The following is a 23,328-nucleotide window of genomic DNA, read 5'->3' as shown; positions in this document are numbered from 1 at the left end:
CTCAGTTTCTTATTGGAAACTTGGGAACATAATGACACGGATGTACATTTCAATGCTCCCTTATAACCCATACATGGTTATAGATTGCAGCACTTCTCAGTAAGTCACGCGTGCAAAATTAGGTACCAATATAGTGACTCTTCTTTGAACAGCTTCCAGTGCTCTGATATCTTTAAGAAGATAAGGTTGTCAAACAATACATGCATCATACAATGCATAACGCATCTCCCTTGCTTCAACTCTGCCAAGAACATAATCATGATGATAAGAAAACAACAGAATGGCCATTAAATAAGATTTTGCACAAAACCATTTAAGCTTTCTATTACACAAATCGTTATAAACTAACAAGTTCTTTCTGCTATACACAGTTTCCCAGTTTAATAGTACTGTATAGTAGCGGTAGTACTGTATAGTAGGGATCATGACTTGTCTGGCCAAAAATATTACCAGCCTTCCTTTATAACAGCTTCACGGTAGCATATCTCGACTAGGGTTAAGATACAGTGCGCTTACCTTTGTCCACCATTTGTTTCTCCAATACTGCAAAGATATTTATTTGCAGTAATGCAGGATGGCTTCGGTGCAGCTGGCTTATCACAAGCGTCACCCTTAATTTCCATAGTGACTGGATTAATTGCAAAGGTGCTTCTCATCCTGTTCTTCATTTGTAACATTGTATAATGGGTAGAGCATATCTGAAAACAAAGCAAAATGGCCACTTTACCAGTAATTGAGTTGAGGTGTGTGTTTAGTTGCAATTTCCATATAGTGGCTGGATTGATTGCAGAGATACTTCTTGTTCTGTTCTTTGTTTGTAATGCTGTACAACGAAGTGGAATGTCCACATGGCTTTCAGATAATGATGATTTTTTTATTATGTCTGGTAACACTACTATCATAGTTTTAAGTGACAACATTTTAATGACAAAGACTTGTTATCACCCATGGCAACAATGTAAAAGGTGACTTTTGACACTTCCCATGTAGTAGTATCTGGGATCTTTTGTTGAGGTCCCCTTGAGTACTCTCACAATTGTAAGAGTTGCCCAACAACCTGGCCATCAACTTTGTCATGGATTAAAGGAATAGTCGATAAATTCAGGAGCTGCTATACTGTTAGTATCAGCTCCTAAATTGTTTGGTGTAGTGTACAGGTGCCACACCGGACTCTGCCTATCAGACCCTAAGGTGGATTGGCATGTAATTTTACTGGTCTTCATTCCTGAGTAAAGGCATCTGTGGCTACTGCCAGAGTGTCTGACTTCCAGCTTACAAATACTGGGAGTTAAGATGACAGTCTGCTTGCAAACAGGTCTGTGGACCAGGATCCAGGGATCGATTGATTTCCTGGAAGGATCGGGGAAAGCTTCCACACTCTGACCTGTCTGATCATGTTCTGGACTCCTTATCTGTATTCGTGTTCAAAACTTCCAGTAGGTTGATGCTGAGCTTGAAGGATACAGTATGCTTCTTTCCATGCACCACAACCACAGGTCCTTTGTTAGCTAAAACAATTTTGGTGATGCTGTCCCCCCTTCTGTTGATATAGACAACTACTGTAGTTGCAAGAGAATCATTGGCATAATTTTATGTCTGAACTGCCATAGGCAATTGATGTGGAGAGATTGTTCAGTTGGGAACCATGGACCTCTGGTCTAAATTTTATTGCAGGTGGCTCCCCAACCTTGTAGGAAAGTATCTGATGTTACTGTTACGGATCAGAGGCGTAGCTAAGGGGGGCATTTGCCCCCCCATCACTAATTGATTTTTAAAAAACTTTCGTCACAAGTTTACCAGTATTAAACTGACACGCAAATGACTGTAATTTATGTACACTACTACGCGGTATCACCAGAGGTGGCTAGTGAATGCGCACACACAACATTCAACTCGCTAGTGAATCCATCGAACGAAAATATTAGAGACATACGTCTATATTTAGCCTAGATTACTCGCGTGATAGAACATTTTTGAATCTAAAAAGAGTGACCCGCTTCTCCGCGGCAGGAGTCACAAGTGACAAAGGAGACCAGATGACGCTACGAACCTACTGCCTACGAGGTGATAAAGTGTTAGCTAAATAAATGTACCAAGTTTATTTTATCGAGTCGATCACACTGGACCTTTGTACGTACGGAAGTGCAGTCTGTTTTTACTTTGTCAGTCAGTCAGGTGGATCAGTCAAGCTTACAAGTTCTGCTAGCAAGACAGGTGGGATTTCGTGCAATACATGGCATTTCAATTTCGCCGAGTGAAGTGAGTGAATACGTCATCCTGTCTGCAGTGTTCTAGGACTGCAGCACAGGCTGTGGCTAACGTAAAGTAACTTGTATTTGCACTAAAGTATTAGCTCTACCGGACTGTGGATGAATTTGTTGGAGTACAGTTGTGGCACGTGCGATGATGCTCGACGAATATAGCTGAAGCAGTCAGTACTGAAATAGTTACGTAGCTAGTTCTTTAAGCTGTAATAATACAACACCGTATGTTGGCTAGCCCACCATTGGGTCATTAGCCTTTTTGCAATCATGAATGATTTTGAGTGTTTCGTGGGGGTATGCCTGCCCCTCCATCACCTTCTGGCTAGCTACGCCCCTGTTACGGATGATAAGGCTTTGTCCATTCCAAGAGGTCGCACCAGTGAAAATCTTCTAGTGCTTTGGGGGACAATGGACCCCTGCCTGGTAATTCTGCTGAGCTTGCTTCAGGCAAATATGTAGTGAGCAGCAAAATGGGGGGGGGGGGGGATTTATAGAACTGGAGTAGTTGCATTTAGCTTTCCTAAAAGCTGGGAGAGTAGTTGAGCTGAAAGCTGTTTTAAGGGCAGCAAAGACCATTTGTCAGACCGGTCAAACTTTTGCTGGCAGAATCAGCCTATTCAGGTTGAACAACCCAGGAACCATGGGTCATTCAGACTGTACTAGAGGGTTATCACATCACCAATGATCCCTCCATATTTGTCAACAAAGGATGCAGCAATACTGGAGAAGACAACTGTCTCTCAGGCTATCTGTCTAAATTCAGCTCCAACAGAGGGGTTCTACTTGAATATGTTCAGAAAGATGAGGGTTAGAGACCTTTATTCAACTTGTGAAACCAGAGCATTTTAAAGGTCCACTGAAATGGAAAATTCACTTGCCATTTTATTGAATAAATAGGTTGTTTGTATCATGCAATGCATAAAAACACCTTTTTAATAATTCAATTATGTTGTTGTACTGAGATATTAAGCCACAAAGTCTAGTTACGTCACGTTGTGACGCAAGACAAAGAACCGGAAGTACTGTTTACTGTTATTACACACTTCGCAATAGAGGGATTGCACGCGTGATGCGTTTTGACATATTTTCGTAAAATGCATAACAACCGTCGCTCGTCAGACATTTGTGAGGTAGGCGAGTGAAGGCTACAGCCATTCTCAATGGTTCAGTGTAAAATAAAACACGTTCGCTAGGTTAGTCACTTGTATAAACTAGGATAGCTGTCATCAAAATTTTACAAAGTTAGTGTTCACGACTAATTGAAGAAAAATTGATAATACGTTTGTCCAACTTACTGCTAACGGTGTTCCTACCAAGCTTGCAAGAAAGAATTTATTACAACAACTTTCTGTTGTACTGTGGCAAAGCAATGCTAAAATGATTTTAAGATATTGGGCTCTTCAGGGCAATGATGATGATAACAATCCCATTTTTCCTTGATTGATTGTATTCCTAGTAGTAGTCAGTGTTGGGCAAGTTACTTAGTAAAAGTGACTAGTTACATATTACTTGCAACTGAACTATTTAGTTACAGTTACATATTACTAATAATATTACATATTATATTACTTTGTGTCCACAGCCTTGAGCTGTCACGTGTGAAACTACCACTTTATCACGTGACATGATTGTGCTGTTGGACAATGTGCAAATCTTGGTTTTAAGTAAGAAACTGGTGAATAAGTTTCATCAAGTAGGCTTCGTTACTTCGTTGTGGCTAAGCGTTACTCAGAGGATAACTAACGAGATTAGTAACTTCGTTACTTGTAGTAATAATATTATGTAATATTAGACTCGTTACAATAACTATATTACTTAGGTAACGCGTTACATTTGTAAGTTATATTACCCGTTTTTATAGCGTATTTCGTTATATTACTTAGTTGCCACAAAAGTAATAATATTACGTAACGCGTTACTCCCAACACTGGTAGTAGTATATAGTAGCAGTAGTAGTTTGGCTGTGTAGTTGTATGTGTAGTTGTAACCATTTTAAATATTCTACTATTAATTTCTAAACAAAAAAAAAATTATTTTTACTTACTGCTAGCATAGATAATAGAGTAAAGGGATAGGAAACGCAAACGATTTCCGGCTTGATTTCCGTTACACGTGACTTGAAAGGACAAGACAGTTTTGTGCTCAAGCATGGGAATTAGTGTTCTAAGCAGCGTAAATAGTAATCCAACAGACTACAGCAAGTATTTAGGCCTATGTGAGAGATTTTGGCGAGACCCTAGATTTTGTAACAAAGGCGGCGTATCGCATTAACCGTGATTGTTACACGCTGTCATACTTTCGCTCATAGTACCTTCATGCCTCGTCGATATCGCTTCTTTTATAGTTGGTTCCACTTTCGAATCTTGTGGTAAGCTAGGCGTGTCACCAACACAGTCTTTTACCGTTGCGTTGTACTGCGAGGTGGTTTAAACTTTTGGTAAAAAATGGAAGATACTTAGGTTTCTTCAAGCAACAGTTCCTGTTTTGCTCCGATATTTCCTCTGGTTCCCTCTGTTAAATGGTAAGGAATAGGTTTATCACAGTTAAAAAGGATAGAATATATTTACGAAGAAAGTTAAGTAGTTTAAAGTAATTTTTGGGCCATTTTTTTTTGGGCCGTCCCTGGTGGTGGACCTAGAAAGATACCTGTTCTGGGTTTATAGCCCTTTGAACATTCATATATACTGTTTAAAACATTTATTGACTTGTTCAAATAACACACAGATATGGTTGGGAATGTTTTCCAATTTTGTTGAACTTCTGTGACTCCAATGCATTGTGACAGTATTAGGCAGTGTTAAAAAACGGCCATTTTGGCAAAAGTTAAACAATCAGTATTATCATGTTAAACTGCACTTGTAAAACTATTCCAAGACATAATCTTTTGTTATTGATATGTAAATTATCATACAGTACGGTAGTACTGTATATTAGGGATCATAAAGAACTAAGGCTTTTTCCAGCCAAAAATATCACCCTGAAGCCAGCCCCAATTTCCCTTCATGACAGCTTGACAGCATTGGTTAAGCATAGCCAAGCCCAAAAATGTCTTCAGACCAACCCCAAACCCAAACCCTTCCAAAAAGTTTCTATAGAATTTTAAAAATGTTCAAATTTTTTATGCTAACTAACTGACTAACTACCGTATGCGTAACAATTTTTGAGGGACGCAATTTTCGTGGTTGCTTGGCTGTCCACGAAATTTTCATCCTTGAAAATTGATGATTATCAGGGTTAGCTCTATGCTTTATAATTGGTAACCTCAGTGAAAAATGAGTGATCCTCAAAAATATAACTGCAGAAGTACTGAAATTTGTCAATCCACAAAACTATGTACCCAAAAATTTGTACATATATATACGGTAACTAATTGATGCCTCCAGCTAAGCATGGATAAGGCTACAGGCTTGACTTCTTCACTGTTTGACATCGCTTCATCCTGAGATGTGCCTTTTCACCAACCACAGTATATACAATACATGCATCATGGACTTGTCTTTGTCTTCCTTTGTTCCAGTTCTTTTCGCTGACAACTCAAGATTTCTATCCCAAGAAGGCAATAGCTATGCTCTATTCGAGCCATGTGACAGTTAGTCCATGCAAAATGTAACAGCAGTTAGTTACTTTGAAGATGTTGATTTCTTGTGCATGCATGGGATCATGTCACTTCCTAAGTAGCTAGGTAATATACATGCAATATCATAATGATTGGTATAGTACAATTATTACTGTATACTCTCAGAGACTATGTGGAGTATATATATCAAGCCACATATATAGTATAGCTATTATATTGTTTTGCCCCACCTATATACTCCCATGCATGCATGTGGGGTATTTGACCAAATACTCTAATTCCCCCATATGTACTGGGACAAATCCCTTCCTAGCTTTCTCCATTAGAATATCCCAACCTTTGTTTCTAACATTAATTGCCTAACCCCCACATCTGCGACCTAAATTTTTGTCTAGTCCCCTTGTTATGCCCCTCATTTGCCCACATGGGGGTATGTGCATGGGGTGAAACTTTGATATATATAAGTGAATCAGTTATAGTGATTACTTAGCAAGAGTATGTTCATACTATATATGCTTAAATTTTTATGGTGGGTGATACAATAGCACTGCTGATGATATGTGGTATATGCCCTATAATAGCTCAAGGTACCACTATATCTGAATGATCAAACTGAAGTTTATACTTACTTTGGCCCCTTTTCTGTTACACCTTTTCAGCTATAAGTCACTAAGTCTAAGTCCTTGAAATTAGGTTAGGTAATCCTAAGGCTGCAGCACATGTTGCTGTAAGAGCTTCAGTGCTGGTCACTGTAAAGCACTAATAATAATAATAATATACGTGCATGTGACTGCATCATTATATACTGCATGCATGCATGCATTATACTGCACGCATGTCGTATATGCCGGCATGCACGTATAGCTATAAACACTGTAAGTGCAATGTTAGCTAACTAGACTGCATGCACGCGGGTTTGATGAACATTTTCAGTGTATTAGCTGTTCGCCATAAGGAAATGGCGCAAGAGTTAAACGCCAACAGATGGTTGATTACAATTAAGGCAGAGTAAACTGCATACACAGACTCCGTACAGTTATGCCTTGATATTTGATATAGGTGAGCACGACATAGATGCATGCATGTTGACGATTTGTCACGCTGCCACATGCACGCATGCATGCAGCTATTGCTGGAAAGGAGTTTTGAGTTGCCGTCCTTGCTGATTCAATGCCGGTTAGTGCCAAGGCAAGCATGCAAGAATAATGAAGGAATCTGGATGTTTCAATCTGTACATTCAACCAAGAGTACATAATATATATATAATAAATATATATATTATGTACTCTTGATTCAACTGATGATAGTTCGATGTCAAGATTCTGACTCCGCCTCAGGGCAGCATTTTAAGAGCTAGTCTATACCCGTAATTCTATCAAGGAAGATGATTTGCAGCCTCGCGCGCGGTTCATTCTCTTCACTTCTACTCACTGAGATTTTCTGCAGGGCTATGTGTGTTCGAGTCCACTTGGCAGCTAGAGTAGCTTCCTATCTGTCATGCCGTATCAAAACAGCGTTAATTAATTCATCTGCAGTCCCGACGACCAATGACCGACAGATCATAGTTTGACATGTTAAATCTGTCCATGGTACTATGAAATCCACTTGACATTCTTCAAGTTGTAGCTACATCTACGCGGAACTTTGCGCTGGTACTGAAGGTAGTATTACGTAATAATGTGTTAACATAATTATTTGCAACAATATTCAGCCAATCGTGGACTGGTAAGTTTAAATTCAAAATATAGTTTTTAGATCCTGATATCTCCGTTCTTGTTCAAACCTGTGAAGTCTAGATGTTTCGGTATTTAGTTAATCGAATGAATGTTGCACCATCAGGTCGGTTGCGCAAAGCCTACGCAATCCTTGTCAGCATTTTTTCAATTAGCCGATTGTTCTTCTCGTGCAGTTTTTGTAGTAGCTATAGCTGTCGTGGTGTGAGCTATTTATTAGTAGTAACGATGGTACTAATGTATTGGTGACAACAACATTAATAATAGGGACCAAGTTAAGTTATTTTTTTATTACATGTCGTTGCTCTTTTTTTCTTTTAGATAATTTGAAGTTTCAAGAATAGCTCTATATAAAGTTATTGATTTTAAATTGTGGGCGGGGCTCCAGTGGACAGGACTGGTCTGGAGTGACGACAAGACAAGCAAGGAAAAGACATGCCAGGAATCAAAGCCGATTTTGTTCACTCACTGGAGCCCCGACACATATGTGGGATCTGTAAGCTGGTCGTGAAGTCGCCTATGCAAACTGATTGTGGGCATATATTTTGTAATGACTGCCTTAAAGAAGCCATGAGCAGTGGGGAAATGATACAGTGTCCAATTGATGCAGAGAAGATATCACAGGTAGAAAGTACAAGATGGCATATTTGAATATGTAAACTGTAAAAACAACTCATGCGTTTCTGAGACGTAGATGTGTTTTGCAGTACCTCAGAAACGTACTGTTTGCAGTTTTTATAAAGCTAAAACAACAAACTTTAATGTTTTTGTCTTGAAAACAGTTAATCCCACCATTGTAGGATGCCAGCCTCTGTGGGTCATGGTAATAACAAGGCATCCTACTCCTGATTATCACATTGTGTTGATCAGGTATAACCAAGACTTCATAATATTATTTATTTTTTAGTCAGGTGTTAATAGATGAAGTTCATAATAAGGAATTTTAAACCGTTGCCCCTAGCAACCTGAATTTTATATTATTTTGTAGGTGTGAATGTCAAAAGCAACATCTCCAATTTTTGGAAGGTAGCATATATAGGTCATGAGATATGACATTTTGCAGTTTGCAGTTTTCCCATACATTATCTATGGGAGGGGGTAACAGTTTCCCCTTCTGGGCAATTACATGGATAACGTATGGGAAAACCACAAATTTCAAAATGTCATATCTCATGATCTATATACTCTATGATTTTAAAATTTGGAGAAGTTAATTGTGAGATTCACACAATGTTAAATTGAGAAATGAATTTGTTGTTTTCCCACACATTATTTATATGATTGCCCAGAAGGGGCAACTGTTGCCCCCTCTCATAGACAATGTATGGAAAAACAGCAAACTTTAAAATACTATCTCATGACCAATATATGCTATCCTTTTAAAATTTGGATGTTTTACTATAGACATTTATCCCTTAAAATTCAGGTTGCTAGGGGCAACTTTTGTTATGAAATTCATCCATTGCAGATGTTCCCTGATAATGCATGCAAGAGAGAGATACAGAAGCTAGAGGTGAGGTGTCGGTATGCCAAGAATAATGGCTGTCCATGGACTGGTACATTGAGCAATGAAGACATCCACTATATTGCCTGTGACTATCGTGATGAGCAGTGTCCAGATTGTGGTAGTTATATGATGTGGACCAAACTGAAGAAACATGCTGAAATGGAGTGTCCAATGAGAACGATGATGTGTAGGCACTGTGGTGAATCCATTCCTGTATCGCATGAGAAAGTATGAAATCTTGTGTGTGTGTGTGTGTGTGTATTTATTTAATTGATTATGGTTTTCAGTCACACCTACAAAAAGATTGTCCCGCTATAGAAATGGCATGTCCGAACAATTGTAATCCCAACCGTTTGATGAAACGAAAAGAGGTATCTGGTACATAGCAAGTAGATGCATGTTTCAGTACATCATCTGTTTGCACCTTTAGTTAAATAAACACTTGTCCCCTGAAGATGGTGATTGCCCATTCAGTGAAGTTGACTGTCCATTCATGCTATTGGGCTGCAGTTTCAAAGTGATTACAGTATTGATGTACCATGTAAACATCTTGTTAAACAACTACTGTTATAGGGTTCAAGGCAAGTACTGGGTAAACATCTTCAAGATAAGAATGTATATCACCAGCAACTAGTGGTCAAGAGAGTTTATGACAACACTCAACAGAATACTCAGATGACCAGTACAGTTCAACTGCTTGAGGACCAGCTCTCCAACCTTAGCATACGCATCACTACTATTGAAAAAGAACATGACGAAAATGCGCAACGATTGGCACAGCTTGAGGAAAGAATGAGTAAATTTCAAAGCCAGTATATTGGAAAAATAAATTCTCTTGAAAAAACCCTAAATAGCGGTGCCCATTCAATGCCACCAGCTGTCCCTGTCAGAGGGACAGAGGTAGCCATGTTGTCTTCTTCAGAAAATAGTGCACAGTTGATGCACAGAGTTCCAGAGTTGATCAACAAACATGAAGAACTGAACAGAGCTGTTGAGAAGTTGATGTCCAGTAGTGTTGATCAAGAGTTGAGAATACAATTGCTTGAACAAGCCACTCATAATGGGATTTTGGTGTGGAAGATTGATGAAGTTAGTAGGAGAATGGATGAGGCTGTCAAGGGAATGACAGTCTCCTTATTCAGTGCTCCATTTTATTCAGATCCAAGAGGTTACAAGATGTGTGCCAGGTAATAACTAATAAGAGAGAGGGCAAATTTTGTTCTCTCACATGCAAACTGTCAGTGATTTGCAACAGTTATATAATAGCTTAAGTCAATAGCCAGTAAACACCCACTTTGTCTGTGAGTCAGTTTTGGTAAGCATACATTATCTCTGACAAATTCAAAATAATTATATATGTACACCATGCCCAGACCAGCTAGTATGTACAAATTGAGTTGGATCCCTAAAAATTAAAATAGGATTTTTTTTCACATTTCAACCAACCAGATGATTAGTGGTGACAGCAAAGCTGTCAACAACAGACATGTACGATTTGGCTCCATTACAAGTTCAGGAAAGGGCTGCAATGGACACTTATGGTTTCACCATAGGAAATGTATGGTGAAAGTTTTGATTGGTTGTAAATATTATGTCAGACATTTGAACAATATTTTTAGCGAGTCAAGCAGTACTACAAATGAGCCAAATTTCAAGGTTGTGTGTAATGTATCCATGAGTTATTAATTTTTTTTGAGGACCCAGCTCAATGCATACATAATATTTAAATAATTTTTTTTTTAATGTGATACTTTCCATATTATCTCATAGGTGTTATCTTAATGGCGATGGCATGGGAAAAGGAACACATTTTAGTCTCTTTTTTGTCGTCATGAGGGGTTTGTATGATGCATTATTGAGGTGGCCATTTCGTCAGCGTGTAACCATGACATTAATGAACCAATCTGGAGGAAGACATGCTTCAGATACATTTCGTCCTGATGTCCGCTCATCAAGTTTTCAGCGTCCCATGAACAGGTACATCACACACACACTTGCTTAAAATGGCTGCATGTTATAAGTTTGTGCACTTCACAGAGAGATGAACATTGCATCCGGCTGTCCTCGCTTTATTAGGATTGAAGATTTTTTACATGGAGGCTACATCAAAGAAGATTGCATATTTGTGAAGGTGGTAGTTGATTGTTCTGATCTGTATGGCAGCCCTATGATGTGATAATGGTTGATACGGTTCATAATATGTACAGGAACCTCCTGTACATGTTATGGACAGTTGCACGTGACTTGCATCAAGTTATTATTTGTTTCAGAAAGAAATGTAATATAAGTAAATGGACTTGCTTGTTTTTCAAGTTGACTATTAACTATTATTTGCTGTTATACAGCTCATTAAATGATTTTTAACAATTGTGTTTAAATGATAAATGCAAAGCAATTGTTATAATTTTGTTATACATTCATATCATAATAACTGCACGGGGTGAATAGCCAGATAAATGACAATAAACTTAGGTCAACCTTCATATAATTTCAGGTGCTAAAAAGTTAATTGGTAGATTCTACTTTGAAACATAATTGATAAATGGATGACTGAGAAGTTATTAAACTTCTCAGTTTTTAACATATGCTTCATTTCAATTGTTACATAATATGATTCATTCTTGGAATATGTGCACAACTGCAAAAACAGTTGTAATAGAATTGAATTCTATAAACAATTATTATTTACATAATAATACATTTCATTATTGAGATATCTCTTTCTCCAATTGTGTCCTGTACTGGGAGATTCCTTCAAGGATGGTCACTTTCTGATCCTTACACATCCACACTTCATTACAAATATTCCGTATTAACTGCTTGTCATGTGAGACCAGTATCACACCACCCTGTACATTGGTAGAATAATGCATATAAACCAGAACAGAAAATTATATACTATAGGTTAAAGCACTGCTGCGCATACAATATGGAAATAAAAACACGAGGGCATGGGCAAGAGACTAATATAGCACGAGGCAAAGCCGAGTGCTATATTAGGCTTGAGACCATGCCCAAGTGCTTTTATTTTCATATTGTACAAGTGTAGCAGTGCTTTAACTGGTTTAATGTGCTTTCTTGTCATTTTGCTTGGAGTGTTTGTTTCATGAATTCGAATCATGTCCGTTTTCGGCCATCAGACAATCGGTAAGTGTCTATTATTATTAACACTTTACAATGACCAGTACTGAACATCTGACAGCAACATGTGTGTGTATGTAGTACAGTTGTGGTAGTAATACAAGCAAATAATATTATTTTGGCTACTTTTGTCGATTAGAAATGTTACACACATGATCTTGTTTTTCTTATTTATTTTCCAATCAATGCATAACTATTCTTTATTTTCTGTAACTGTACTTTATTGTGAAGCAAATGGACAATATAGCACACTTGAATGTGTTACGGAAAATAGAGCACTCTTTTTGCTTTGATCTCACCAACGCAAATTTCAATACTCAACAAGGAGAGTTTGTTCTATACTGTATTACATACTATTGAACATTTATGTTGGGAATAATCAGTAGAAAGAATCTGGAATAATCAGATAATCTTCAGGAATGATTACTATTTGCACTGTTATAGAAATAAACACTGCTAGCATAAAACTGGAAAAGATCAGGATACTCTAATAAAGCAGTCATGACCACCAACCCAGTGATACGATGACAGTTCCATTAGAGTATCTTTTAAAGCTATAGTTGTTTGCTTGCTAGCAGTTTTAATTTCATCTGCTAAAAAATGCTTGTAGTTATGCAAGCCCTTTAGTAGGAATATTTGGGATAATAATTATATAAATAAAAAAGGACTAAATTTGAAGGTATTCAAGCCTATGGATGACAGATTCTACTTTCTATAACCAAAAGTTTTAACCACAAACTTAACCCTTCACAATGACATTGTGTTCAGCTATAGCAGCAAGGTTTTTTTACATGTGAGATCACCAGCAACTTCATAAATTGCATAATTTTAGTGTTTCCTCATCAAGTATAATTACATTATCAAGTGTTCATCTACCACTATTCCTGAGCTACGTGACTAACATTGAATTGTGTTAAAGCTTTCCCTAATGCCTCAATTGTCTCCACATCCAGATGGTTAGTTGGTTCATCAAGAATGAGGAAGTTGGGGCTGAAGAAAAAAAATAAATCACATATACTATACTCAATGAACTCATGCACATGTTACATGACATTTACATGATCTGTGAACTCCACCGGATCAGGCTTCCACACACATCCAGATTTGTGACTTGAAATGACTGCCATACAGTAACTTGGTGTAACAGCAAGCTTTCACTTTCAAATTTTTGACCTGTTATTTTTTGAATTGTGTGAGCACTGTAGGTCATTAGCTTACTGAGTAGGCTTGCACCAATTATGCCGGCATAATTTTGAGCATAATAGGCTAACAAAAGCAACAAGCATTATGCCAGCATAATTGGATGACTTTCAAGATTGTTAATTACATGGGCCGATGCGCCAAGAATACGGAAAAACACGAACACATTACATCTTAATACCAAATTTCATATCAAAAAATTGTGCAATATTATCATTTTTATTATTTCTTAGCTGATTATTTACACTTCGTGGAAATAAGATCGAGATACTCTAATAGAGCAGTCACTTACTCTATAATACAAGTCAGGAAAGGCTGATTTACTCTAACAATTCAGCCAACTCTAGAGCATAATTTTGATTTTGAAAGCATAATTTTTGAGCATAATAGGCTGGATGTTTGAGCACTACTCAAAAGCATAATAGGCTATTTTCAAAGCATAATTGGCTCAAGCCTATTACCAAGTGGTCAAGTTACAAGCAGTTAAAGTCAAAGAATTGGATGTGTGTGGAAGCCTGATTTTGCCAGGTCACATATACAAACCTTTTTGCTGTCATTAAAGCAAATGCCAGTCTACTCTTCTGGCCTCCAGAAAGTGAAGCTACTGGTCGTAGTGCCAATTCACCAGTCACTCCATAACTGCCCAACTGATGTCTGTAATGTTCTACTGGGTGACCTGAAGAGGGGTAAGTCAGTAAGCAGTGACAGTCTATCAGTCACTTGAGAACGGGAGGCCATCTCGAGTGACTCCTCAATTAGCTTGTGACTGACCAGGGAATTTTGACTGGATCAATTCCAGTGGGGTGATGTCCATTACTAGTTGGTCAACATGATGTTGTGAAAAGTATCCAATCCGAAGATTACTAGGTAAAGCAAATTACAGACACATGGTATTATTTCATATTCCTGCAAGAATAATTTGAGACAGAATTATTCATTTACAATGGTAAATTATACTTATAAATAGAATTACAATTACACAAGTTCCTAGAAATGACATCAACTCCTTACCGATGGACATGTCTGAAGCCTTCCTGAGGACTGAGCTCCTCTAGTAAAAGTTTTAGTAATGTTGTCTTGCCTGTGCCATTTTCACCAACCTGTATTAAACATTATGACTTATTATTGGTACAAACTATTCAATAAATACACCACACCACACTGCTTGTGCATTTTTGTATGTAGATACCAAAGTTGAAAGCTTATTGTGTGGCAGTTTTTGATAGTATAGACACTATAATCCAAATTTCAATTACTAAGACAAGACTCATTATGTTAATAGCCTGTGGTGCGCTATAAATTGACCAAATCTATATTCAATGTATTTGTGAGGTGTGAGAGTGGTTCATGGCCTCTGGAACTGCCCTGGATGTGGACTAGCCTGATGTGTTCAGAAATCACTGAGACGTCTTCGAATTTGTCAATGAGTGGATTTTTAGCAGTTTTACAGCTTCAGAAATTAAAGTTTGTACTGATGAGTCGGACAGAGCATTTCATGATAATAAATAAACACTATTCTAAAATACTCACCACAGCTATACAAGAATCACATTGAGCCGATATGGTAACATCAGAGAACACTGCCTGCTGTGATGGTCCATAACTGAATGTGATCTCAGACAACTTTATAGCTGCTCCAGAAAACTTGTCCACCACAAGAAACCTGACATGGAATTAAACTAACAAAATGGCTTACCGACAGTAAGACCTACTTGAACTTCACTTCTGGTTCAGCAATTACTGGTTTTAATTCGGGCAGTTTTCAAGTATCTTAAGTTTGCTCTGTGCCTGTGGTGCTCTGTTAGCATTGTATCTCCACCAATTGATGTAATCCTATGGAAGAACAAGTCACAAATGACTGCAGGAAGTTGGACATATCGTTGACATGTATCTCTGATATGACATACATATATGGGGATACAAGGTAGGGCTGTCATGCTTCATATCATAGGCATGATGGGAAAAGTCCCTTTTTAGCACCCACTAATAGTTCAGATATTTTTTATGGCATTGTTTTACAACTATGCACTATCATCTTCCACACTATCACATCATACCACAGATTTTAGCACTGTATGATTGTTGTTGCTTCATCATTAATGGAGATCTTAATAATTCATTGTACACTCGAACATAATAGCAAACAATGAATTTGCACCAATTGCAGCATACAACAGGAAGGCAGTACATGGGCAATAAATAATAGGAAAGTACAGAATGTGTTAGGCTACAAGTATACCAGATATCTTACCCCCCCTCCCCCCTCCCACCACCACCACTAGTTATAAAGCTTTCAGTTTCCAGCACAGGAATACTAATTCCATGAAAGTGCAACCAATGCTTCTCAAAATCGAAGCATTAATAAAATACCAAAGGATTTTAGAATTTTTTTGCTCAGAGATATTCTAATAGAGTAATCACATATTGCTCGAGTAGAAGAGAGCAGTCGTATATGCAACATGTAGCTAAAATGAATGATCTGTTTCTACTGAGACTGCTCTATTAGAGTACCTCAATTTGTTGCGATAGTAAATTCATGCTCTTTCAAGTTCAGTGTCTTTTCACTAGGGCAGCTACCTTGTGCTAGCTGCTACACCACAATCAGTAGAAGCTGATTACTGGTTATTTTTGCCATATTCAGTGATTAGCAGGTGATTAGTCTGATATGGCATCCACCCTGGCATGTAATTTGTGAATAATTGTGATGACTACACCGCAATGAACAGGACAAAAAGTATGCGGTGAACTACAGTACTTGCCAACTTCAGCTTATTTTCAATCTCAAGCATTACTTTTAGTGAGCATCAATTGGAATACTGAATAGTAACAAAATATTTGCAATCAGCTAAACTTAAAGAGTGATGACTAGTTTAGCACAACTGGTCACACAATACTAATTTAACCTGTAGATGTTGTCTATACTGCATTGGAGCTTCATATTCCTTCTGTTGACATGTCAGTCTCTCATGTCCTGTTTGAATGAATTGCTATAGTAACAAGATGGCACAGAGATTTTGTGGTACAGTTGTGACATACTGCATAATTCCACGGCAACAATCCAATCATTCAGAGTGCATGTGGATGATGTCGGTAGTCACTGTGTCCAGAAATGTACTGTCGTGTGATACTAGCAATAGAGTGGTTGACCATTCCTAATAATACACGACATAATCAGGAACATGCACGCAAACCCTTGAGATTAAGATGCAAAGGTTGTCTAATCACAACAAACAAAAGTGTATTAGTTTTTAAGCAAATATGAAGCTTTTGAAGGATTTCATGGATTGCAATAAATATGTATATACTTTATTAAAAAATTTCTACATATACAGCATACAGCATAGCCTGTTCATCAAGTCAGTCCAGGAGAGTACAGATCACCATGCTAGGCAATCAAAGCCTCATAAATGGTAGCCCTAAAAAATATGTCGTCAAGTATCCCCCCCCAGTGTCTTTACAAATCCCAATCCCAGGTAGTTGGAAAAGGCAGATGTAGTCAGACATTGACGTGGACTTGGAAATTTTCAAAATAGGTCTGTTGGGGCATGCCACCTGACTATTGATTTTGCATAAGATTTCTACAGCTTGTGTACAGTCTGTATTGTGCTGGCCTATCCTCCAAACATGCCTTCATAAATGGATAAGTACTTTGCAAAGATGACATCTGGGTCAGGAAGTGAAGGCTACTGTACAGATATGAAAATTAACCATTGTATAAATGTAAAAGTGTATTTTGTCCATGTCCCCCTTTCCAACTATCTCAACCAGTGGTAATATGCAAATAATGTAAGCAACTGTTAACTGCATGTTTGTTTTTTTTGTTGCCATAACAGCAATACTTATCAAAACAAACTCACTTTTGGACTTCCAAATAAGTAGTAATGTTGACAAGGGTAGTTTATAAACAAGCAGGGAATACCCTACATAACCACAGTAACCAAATGTTATTTATGTGTTATGTTTGCTTTAAAAATATTACAGCTAAGTACATCCATTAAGAATAATATCTATTGTTAATTAAGAGCAATTACTGTTAATTTTATAATGTCAGCAGATCTAAGACCAGAACAATAGTTGTGTACAAAGTACAAACCACGGGCAGATAACAACAACAGAGTAAATAAACAACAGGTTACCATTATTTATCCTTGGTACAACAAATACTTGAATCATGCTGTACTACTACAGTGCAATACTACTGGAAGCTTTGTCAATACCACACCCTTCAATATAGTATCACACCTCACTTTTGTGAACACATGTTTTCTGGAGTTATCACACCATTTACATTCATCTCAATCTTATTTTTCTCACAATTAGACACCAGTTGACCAAAATTCAAGATATTTGCTAGTAAATTTACCATGCAACATAAACAGAATAAAATAATTAATTAGACAGATGCAAACAGCATCGTGGGGCGAGCCTGAACATATTTAATGGGAGTATGCATAGCAGCAATAGTGGTCATATACAAATCTGATAACACAACGTAAAGCATAAGCAAGCAAACAAAATTATTATGTAGATAAATCAATGTTATTGTTGTGTGACTGATTCATTATTTTACATACTAATTCTGCTGCAAGATTGTGTCCCTTTGCCGAGCATATCTTGTTCTGGAGTATTCTGTGTTTCTCCTTCGTCTTTCTTCAGCTTCTTCTGGTGTTTCTCGGTCCCTTCTCAATCTGTACAGCTGTCTCCTTCTTCTAAGCCGTTCTTCTGCATTCATTTAGCCAACCTTAGGTGATTTTCATATTCACGCGCTGATACACGTGTTTCATACGCTGTAATCTACGTCGTATATTTCTCCGTGACATGGTCGATGAGACGAACATATATGGAAGTGCTGTAATCTACTTCGTATATTTCTCCGTGACATGGTCGATGAGACGAACATATATGGAAGTGCTGTAATCTACGTCGTATATTTCTCGGTGACATGGCCGATGAGACGAACATATATGGAAGTGCTGTAATCTACGTCATATATTTCTCCGTGGCATGGTCGATGAGACGAACATATATGGAAGTGCTGTAATCTACATCGTATATTTCTCCCGATGAGACGAACATATATGGAAGTGCTGTGATTTACGCCGTTTATTTCACGGTAAGTCCGTTTATTTCAGGGTCTCTTTCCGATTTCTTCTGTAGTTTTTTGGGCATGGTCGCTGAGACGAAAGTTACGTGGGCGACTCGCTAGTGTGGGGCTCGCTCAGGCTCGCCCCAATCATATTATGATGAGTTGGGTGAAAGAAAGACTGTGTAATAACAATGCAGCAGCAAGGGTGTGTGTCTGTTGTACAGTGTACAAGAGTAGGAAATGCTTCATGACAAGGTAGCGGTAGTCCCAACAACACATCCATAAATAGTACCGCACTGTGGCACTAAATAAGGGTGTTATCGACAAAAATATAGTACCTCAATTCAAGCAAACACAAACTCACTAAAGTTGCAAACATACTTACAATACCTGTAAATAATTCTCCAGCCAGACAATAGCCTTCATATCCAACATGTTTGTAGGCTCTACACACAACAGGTACAGTACATTTACCAAGAGTAAAACGCTTGCTTTTACAGTAACAGTAAACTACAATTTTTAGAAACATATTGCAGTGCTTCTTGGCAAATTAAAAGGATTATCAGTATAAGATTTCAAAAGTGATCAAAAAGGTACAACTATACAGGAGTGCTGTAATACAAGTACAACAATATTGCAAGGGCTCCCACATAAGAATAGAAACTACACATTGAAGGAAAGAGGAAAACGTAACCAGGAAAACATTGAAACAGAAACAACATAATAGGCCACAAGGAAGTGAAACCAAATAGATTATCATTACAAATTTACCCTGTCTAATAGGAAATTCCTTAGTATACAATACCATCAGAACATAACTTTGAGGTTCCAACACAGGCGTGCACGAACATAAAAACCATACCAAGCACACGCTCGCACGCACACACATACACTACACAAGCACACAGGTGTCCCAGCACTGGTGCACTGGGTAGGCATGACCACGTCGCAGCAGCTAAAGGCCTTTTGCTTGTGTGTGCGTGTGTGTGCATGAGTGTGTGTGTGTGTGTGCGTGCGTGCGTGCATGCGTGCGTGTGTGTGTGTAGTGTAGTGTGACTCAGGTGCTATGAGTCGGTGCAGGCAAATCCTCCTGAGGCAGGACTCAACTAGTGTTGCACCGATAATCGGATCGGTTGTCAGAAAAACCATATATCGGCTGTATTTTTGCATATCAGTATTGGATTGGCACCATGATAGAAAAAGCAGCAGATACAGATATATGTATTATACATACTTATGTCCGCCAAACTATGTATAGAGTAGAATTTTACTGCTTTGTAATGTTGTTATTACTGCTTAAAAGTGCAGTAAGCTATTGTTGTAACACTACCACCACTACAAACAAGCTAAATTTGTCCTTTATAAACAAATTTGTGGGAAAATTCACTGAAGGATAGACATGCAGTATTATATCGGATTGGCTAAGTTTATCGGCTAGGAAATATTATCCAAGATTGGTTATTGAAATATTGGGAAAATGTCATATTGGTGCAACACTACTAGGAGGCTGTACCATGTCTCACAGATGAAGGTGACACTATACACACACAAACATACACACACACACACACACACACACACACACACACACACACACACACACACACATCAAACCACTCACCATCAAGTAATAATAGGTCAGGCCTAAAGAGTAACAAACAAAATTCAGTGGTAGTAAACATCACTAGCCAACTCGCTTGGTGAAGAGAGCTCTAGCAAGAGCCAGCTTCATTCTCCATCCTCCAGAGAACTCCCTAAGACACACACCAGATCAATTCAAATAACAAGTATTATATGTATAGTACCTGGTTGCCATGGCCTGCATTATTGGAGTGAATGCAAGACCTGCCAAAATTGCCAAGGCTCTGTAAAGCAATGCAGAACACAATTCTAAATTTTAGCCAAAGGTGACCACAAAAAGAGGCACAACAGTACCTGAATGGAGCACTGTCAGCATCAATTTCTTCCAGTCTAGCGTAGAGCTGTGACCATACCATTAATACACAATGGAGAACACATGGTGCTTACTTGAGTTAGCTGCTCAGATGTGGCTGCATCGCTGTGATACAGGAGATGGAAAACAAGAAAAACATTATAAACAGAGTGGATAACTGCTACATCCTTAAAATACATAGCAAGTAAAGTACAAAAACCAAACCAATAGAGTGTGCTAGGCTATAGAGTGTGCTAGGCTATAGAGCATTGAGTGACCATTTAAGTTCCCACCTTGATTGTGTTTTGTTTGTCAACGTTCTCTCCTTAGCTAGCAGATGTTTTCTCTTTGTCACACTACACTCTGCAGAGCAACAGTGTCATCTCCATTGACCTGTAATGTAAATGCTATCATCACTACAGACGTGCTATCATCATCAACCACATCATGATCACAAAGACAAGGCCAAATAGGTCACTCCACTGTACGTATACTACTAAAGCACGGATGGGTGCATTATACAGGGATATTTTTGGAGTAAGGAATAGCATTGTCAACTTTAGTCAGACCACACAAGTTACTGATACATGCTCACATCCACCAAGTGAAAACTGGTAATTTTACAAATCAGTACGGGGAAATCCTCCTGGAGGAAGTACTGTATTGTAGGGATTGTCCCAAAACAAAATGGCATCCTCAAAAAGCTACCACCAAAAATCATCATAGAGTTTGCATGAGAAAAGCACAAGTTTTAGGCATTTCTAACATCAAATCTGCTGTTAAAAAAGAAAAAAAACAAGGCTAAATATATAGAAATATCAAAAAGTTGACATAACTCAATTTTTGTCTGCCTACCTGCCTGATCACAGCCGCAAAGCTAGAGGCTATGCAATACAGCAATGTGCAGTAGGGTTGGGCGATAGTTAAATGTGACATGCAATTATTGCATGTACTATTTAAATGTGATTATTGAATTAGAGCTGGTTGGTAATGAAAAATAGCAAACGGTACAAACATTGTCACATGTCTGGTTACTGTCTAAATATGGGATGAAACATGCCCATAATGCCCAGATGGTATGGCAGTATTAGGCAGTGTGGTAGTATTAAAAAAAACAACAACAACAACAGGTGGTATCAAAACGGTATGTCTATCACAGTTTACTAACAATACCGATATAAATTATATTGCCCAGCTCTAAATATGCATTATTGCATGTGCACAAATATTGCCTATGCGATAAATACACAGGCCCGTACGCAGGAATTTCAAAAGGGGGGTTCTAAATTATAGGCGATCCCAGACGCTGAGAAAGGTTTAATATTCAATGTCCTGAGAATAGCCTCAAAGTGCTTAAATGCAGAAATGCATGCACTGATTAAATAAACTTCTCACACATCATTGTGTTGACACAAATTCCTCTCAGCATGGGCCCATCGCACAATAATGCAAACAAGAGATTAAAATATGGTTGTAGTGCATGTACACTCCAGCATTTCTAGGACTGCTCGGGGTCATTCATTTCAGCTATAAGCTAAACCTTACATTTCACCATTGTCCAAACATGGATGATAACCACAATAAGGTTAATATGAAAACAACTGACAGACTCACATACTTGACACTTTAGAATTCATATCATTGGATGCAACAAAAGCCAGGCTTACTTGTGTTATAGTTGTTAACAGTCTATCAGTCACAGTGTCCATCAAATCTGATGCTCATCATTGCTATCCGGGCTCTTATTAGAAAATATTTAACAAATTACGATTGGAATTAATCGAAATAATATTAATAGTAGCTCTCAGTGCAGTATGGTCAAGGATGGCTCGATCATAGATATACTAACCCCAGGTACCTGGGGTTAGTATATCTATAGCTCGATGGATAGCTTTATTAAGATACTGTAAGTAGAATAATAGAAGCCTTAGCGATAGAAAGAAAAACCACTGTCTCATCATTAAAGTAGTTTCTATGTACACAGATAACCTCGAAGCGCTATGGTTAATACCTGGAAGCCACCCGCGGTTCAGCTGGTAGAAGCCATGGAAGGCGTGTAATGAATGCTAGAGCACAGATTATAGATCTTTTTACAGTAAAAAATAAAATTTCCAGTTTAAATAGGGTTTTGACCGAATCCCCTCGAACCCCCCCCCGGGTACGGGCCTGATACATGTAATAATTGCATTGCGGGAATTTGATTGATGATTTATTGAAATATTGCTCAACCCTAATGTACAGCCACACTACGCTTAACTCACTGTGCCTTTTGGGGTTCTACCCTCTGTGCCTTGCCTTTCATTTCATCTTCAATCATAGGTAATCATCTTCTTTGTACAATGAAACCATAATAATCATTGAGGTGTTAATTTTCCGCATCAACACATGCCTTGAGGAGTACATCAGATGCAAAAAAACGCTTACGCTACCCAGTAGATACCTTTAGCTGCACGATAAGTTCAACTCAATTTAGATGGACTAATAACAATCGAGTATGGAGACCACACCTCTTAATGGTCTAATCACTTACTCATGGTGACTTTGCTTCTTAAAGATTGCAGCAATTGATCATGGTTACCATGCCTCCTTATTGGTTATGATAACAGGAAGAAAATACACTGTAATGCAATGGCGACCATGTGTCTGATACTCTAATAAAGCAGTCACCCTAATACAACAGCCAATACTCTAATAGAACAGTCATACATGAATATCATAGTTATCAAGGCACCAGTATTGTGTCAAGAAGCTGATAGCTCCATACTTCATAGGAAAAAATTTCGATCATATGATTAAAAAAAAAAAGTTTTATAACCCATACCCTAAACCAAGTAAACCAATTTCCTAACTCAACTCCTAACCTAACCCAATCCCTAACCTAACCCTA

At 38.1% G+C, this 23,328-nt stretch overlaps 2 protein-coding genes across 4 annotated transcripts; one reads left to right on the top strand and one right to left on the bottom strand.

Moving 5' to 3' along the window:
- Positions 1-6,731: 6,731 nt before the first annotated feature.
- On the top strand, positions 6,732-11,501 carry LOC136242755 (TNF receptor-associated factor 3-like). 3 transcript variants are annotated; one of them, XM_066034216.1, is made up of 8 exons: positions 6,732-6,900; positions 7,896-8,198; positions 9,043-9,309; positions 9,369-9,452; positions 9,512-9,598; positions 9,655-10,268; positions 10,852-11,058; positions 11,119-11,501. In XM_066034216.1, exons 2-8 carry the CDS (start codon positions 8,010-8,012, stop codon positions 11,255-11,257), a joined length of 1,587 nt encoding a protein of 528 aa, XP_065890288.1. In that variant the 5' UTR covers positions 6,732-6,900; positions 7,896-8,009; the 3' UTR covers positions 11,258-11,501. The 3 variants fall into 3 exon arrangements, with proteins under 3 accessions (XP_065890288.1, XP_065890287.1, XP_065890286.1); XM_066034215.1 differs by having other exon boundaries at positions 6,732-7,680; XM_066034214.1 differs by having other exon boundaries at positions 6,732-8,198.
- A 213-nt stretch (positions 11,502-11,714) lies between these two features.
- On the bottom strand, positions 11,715-22,247 carry LOC136242757 (ATP-binding cassette sub-family F member 3-like). Its single transcript, XM_066034217.1, is given in 17 exon segments — positions 11,715-11,930; positions 13,125-13,212; positions 13,966-14,098; positions 14,194-14,285; positions 14,434-14,522; positions 14,953-15,085; positions 15,135-15,186; positions 15,189-15,255; positions 16,326-16,574; positions 18,899-18,954; positions 20,130-20,152; positions 20,206-20,262; positions 20,314-20,373; positions 20,444-20,479; positions 20,537-20,567; positions 20,735-20,834; positions 22,109-22,247. Coding segments are annotated over 13 exon segments (1,203 nt in total). The 5' UTR covers positions 20,334-20,373; positions 20,444-20,479; positions 20,537-20,567; positions 20,735-20,834; positions 22,109-22,247; the 3' UTR covers positions 11,715-11,786.
- Between the last annotated feature and the right edge of the window lie 1,081 nt (positions 22,248-23,328).

Source organism: Dysidea avara, chromosome 13 (genome assembly GCF_963678975.1).
Source record: "Dysidea avara chromosome 13, odDysAvar1.4, whole genome shotgun sequence".
Taxonomy (NCBI): domain Eukaryota; kingdom Metazoa; phylum Porifera; class Demospongiae; order Dictyoceratida; family Dysideidae; genus Dysidea; species Dysidea avara.
Note: the sequence above shows the minus strand (reverse complement) of the source record. Positions and strands in the feature narration are given on the sequence as shown.

Bases quoted from the DNA above. Each gene is read 5' to 3' on its own strand.
- LOC136242755 (XM_066034216.1), top strand. From the start codon at position 8,010: ATGCCAGGAATCAAAGCCGATTTTGTTCACTCACTGGAGCCCCGACAC. The intron at 9,310-9,368 runs GTATGAAATCTT...TATGGTTTTCAG, and splicing joins TTCCTGTATCGCATGAGAAA to TCACACCTACAAAAAGATTG. The intron at 11,059-11,118 runs GTACATCACACA...TGCACTTCACAG, and splicing joins TTTCAGCGTCCCATGAACAG to AGAGATGAACATTGCATCCG.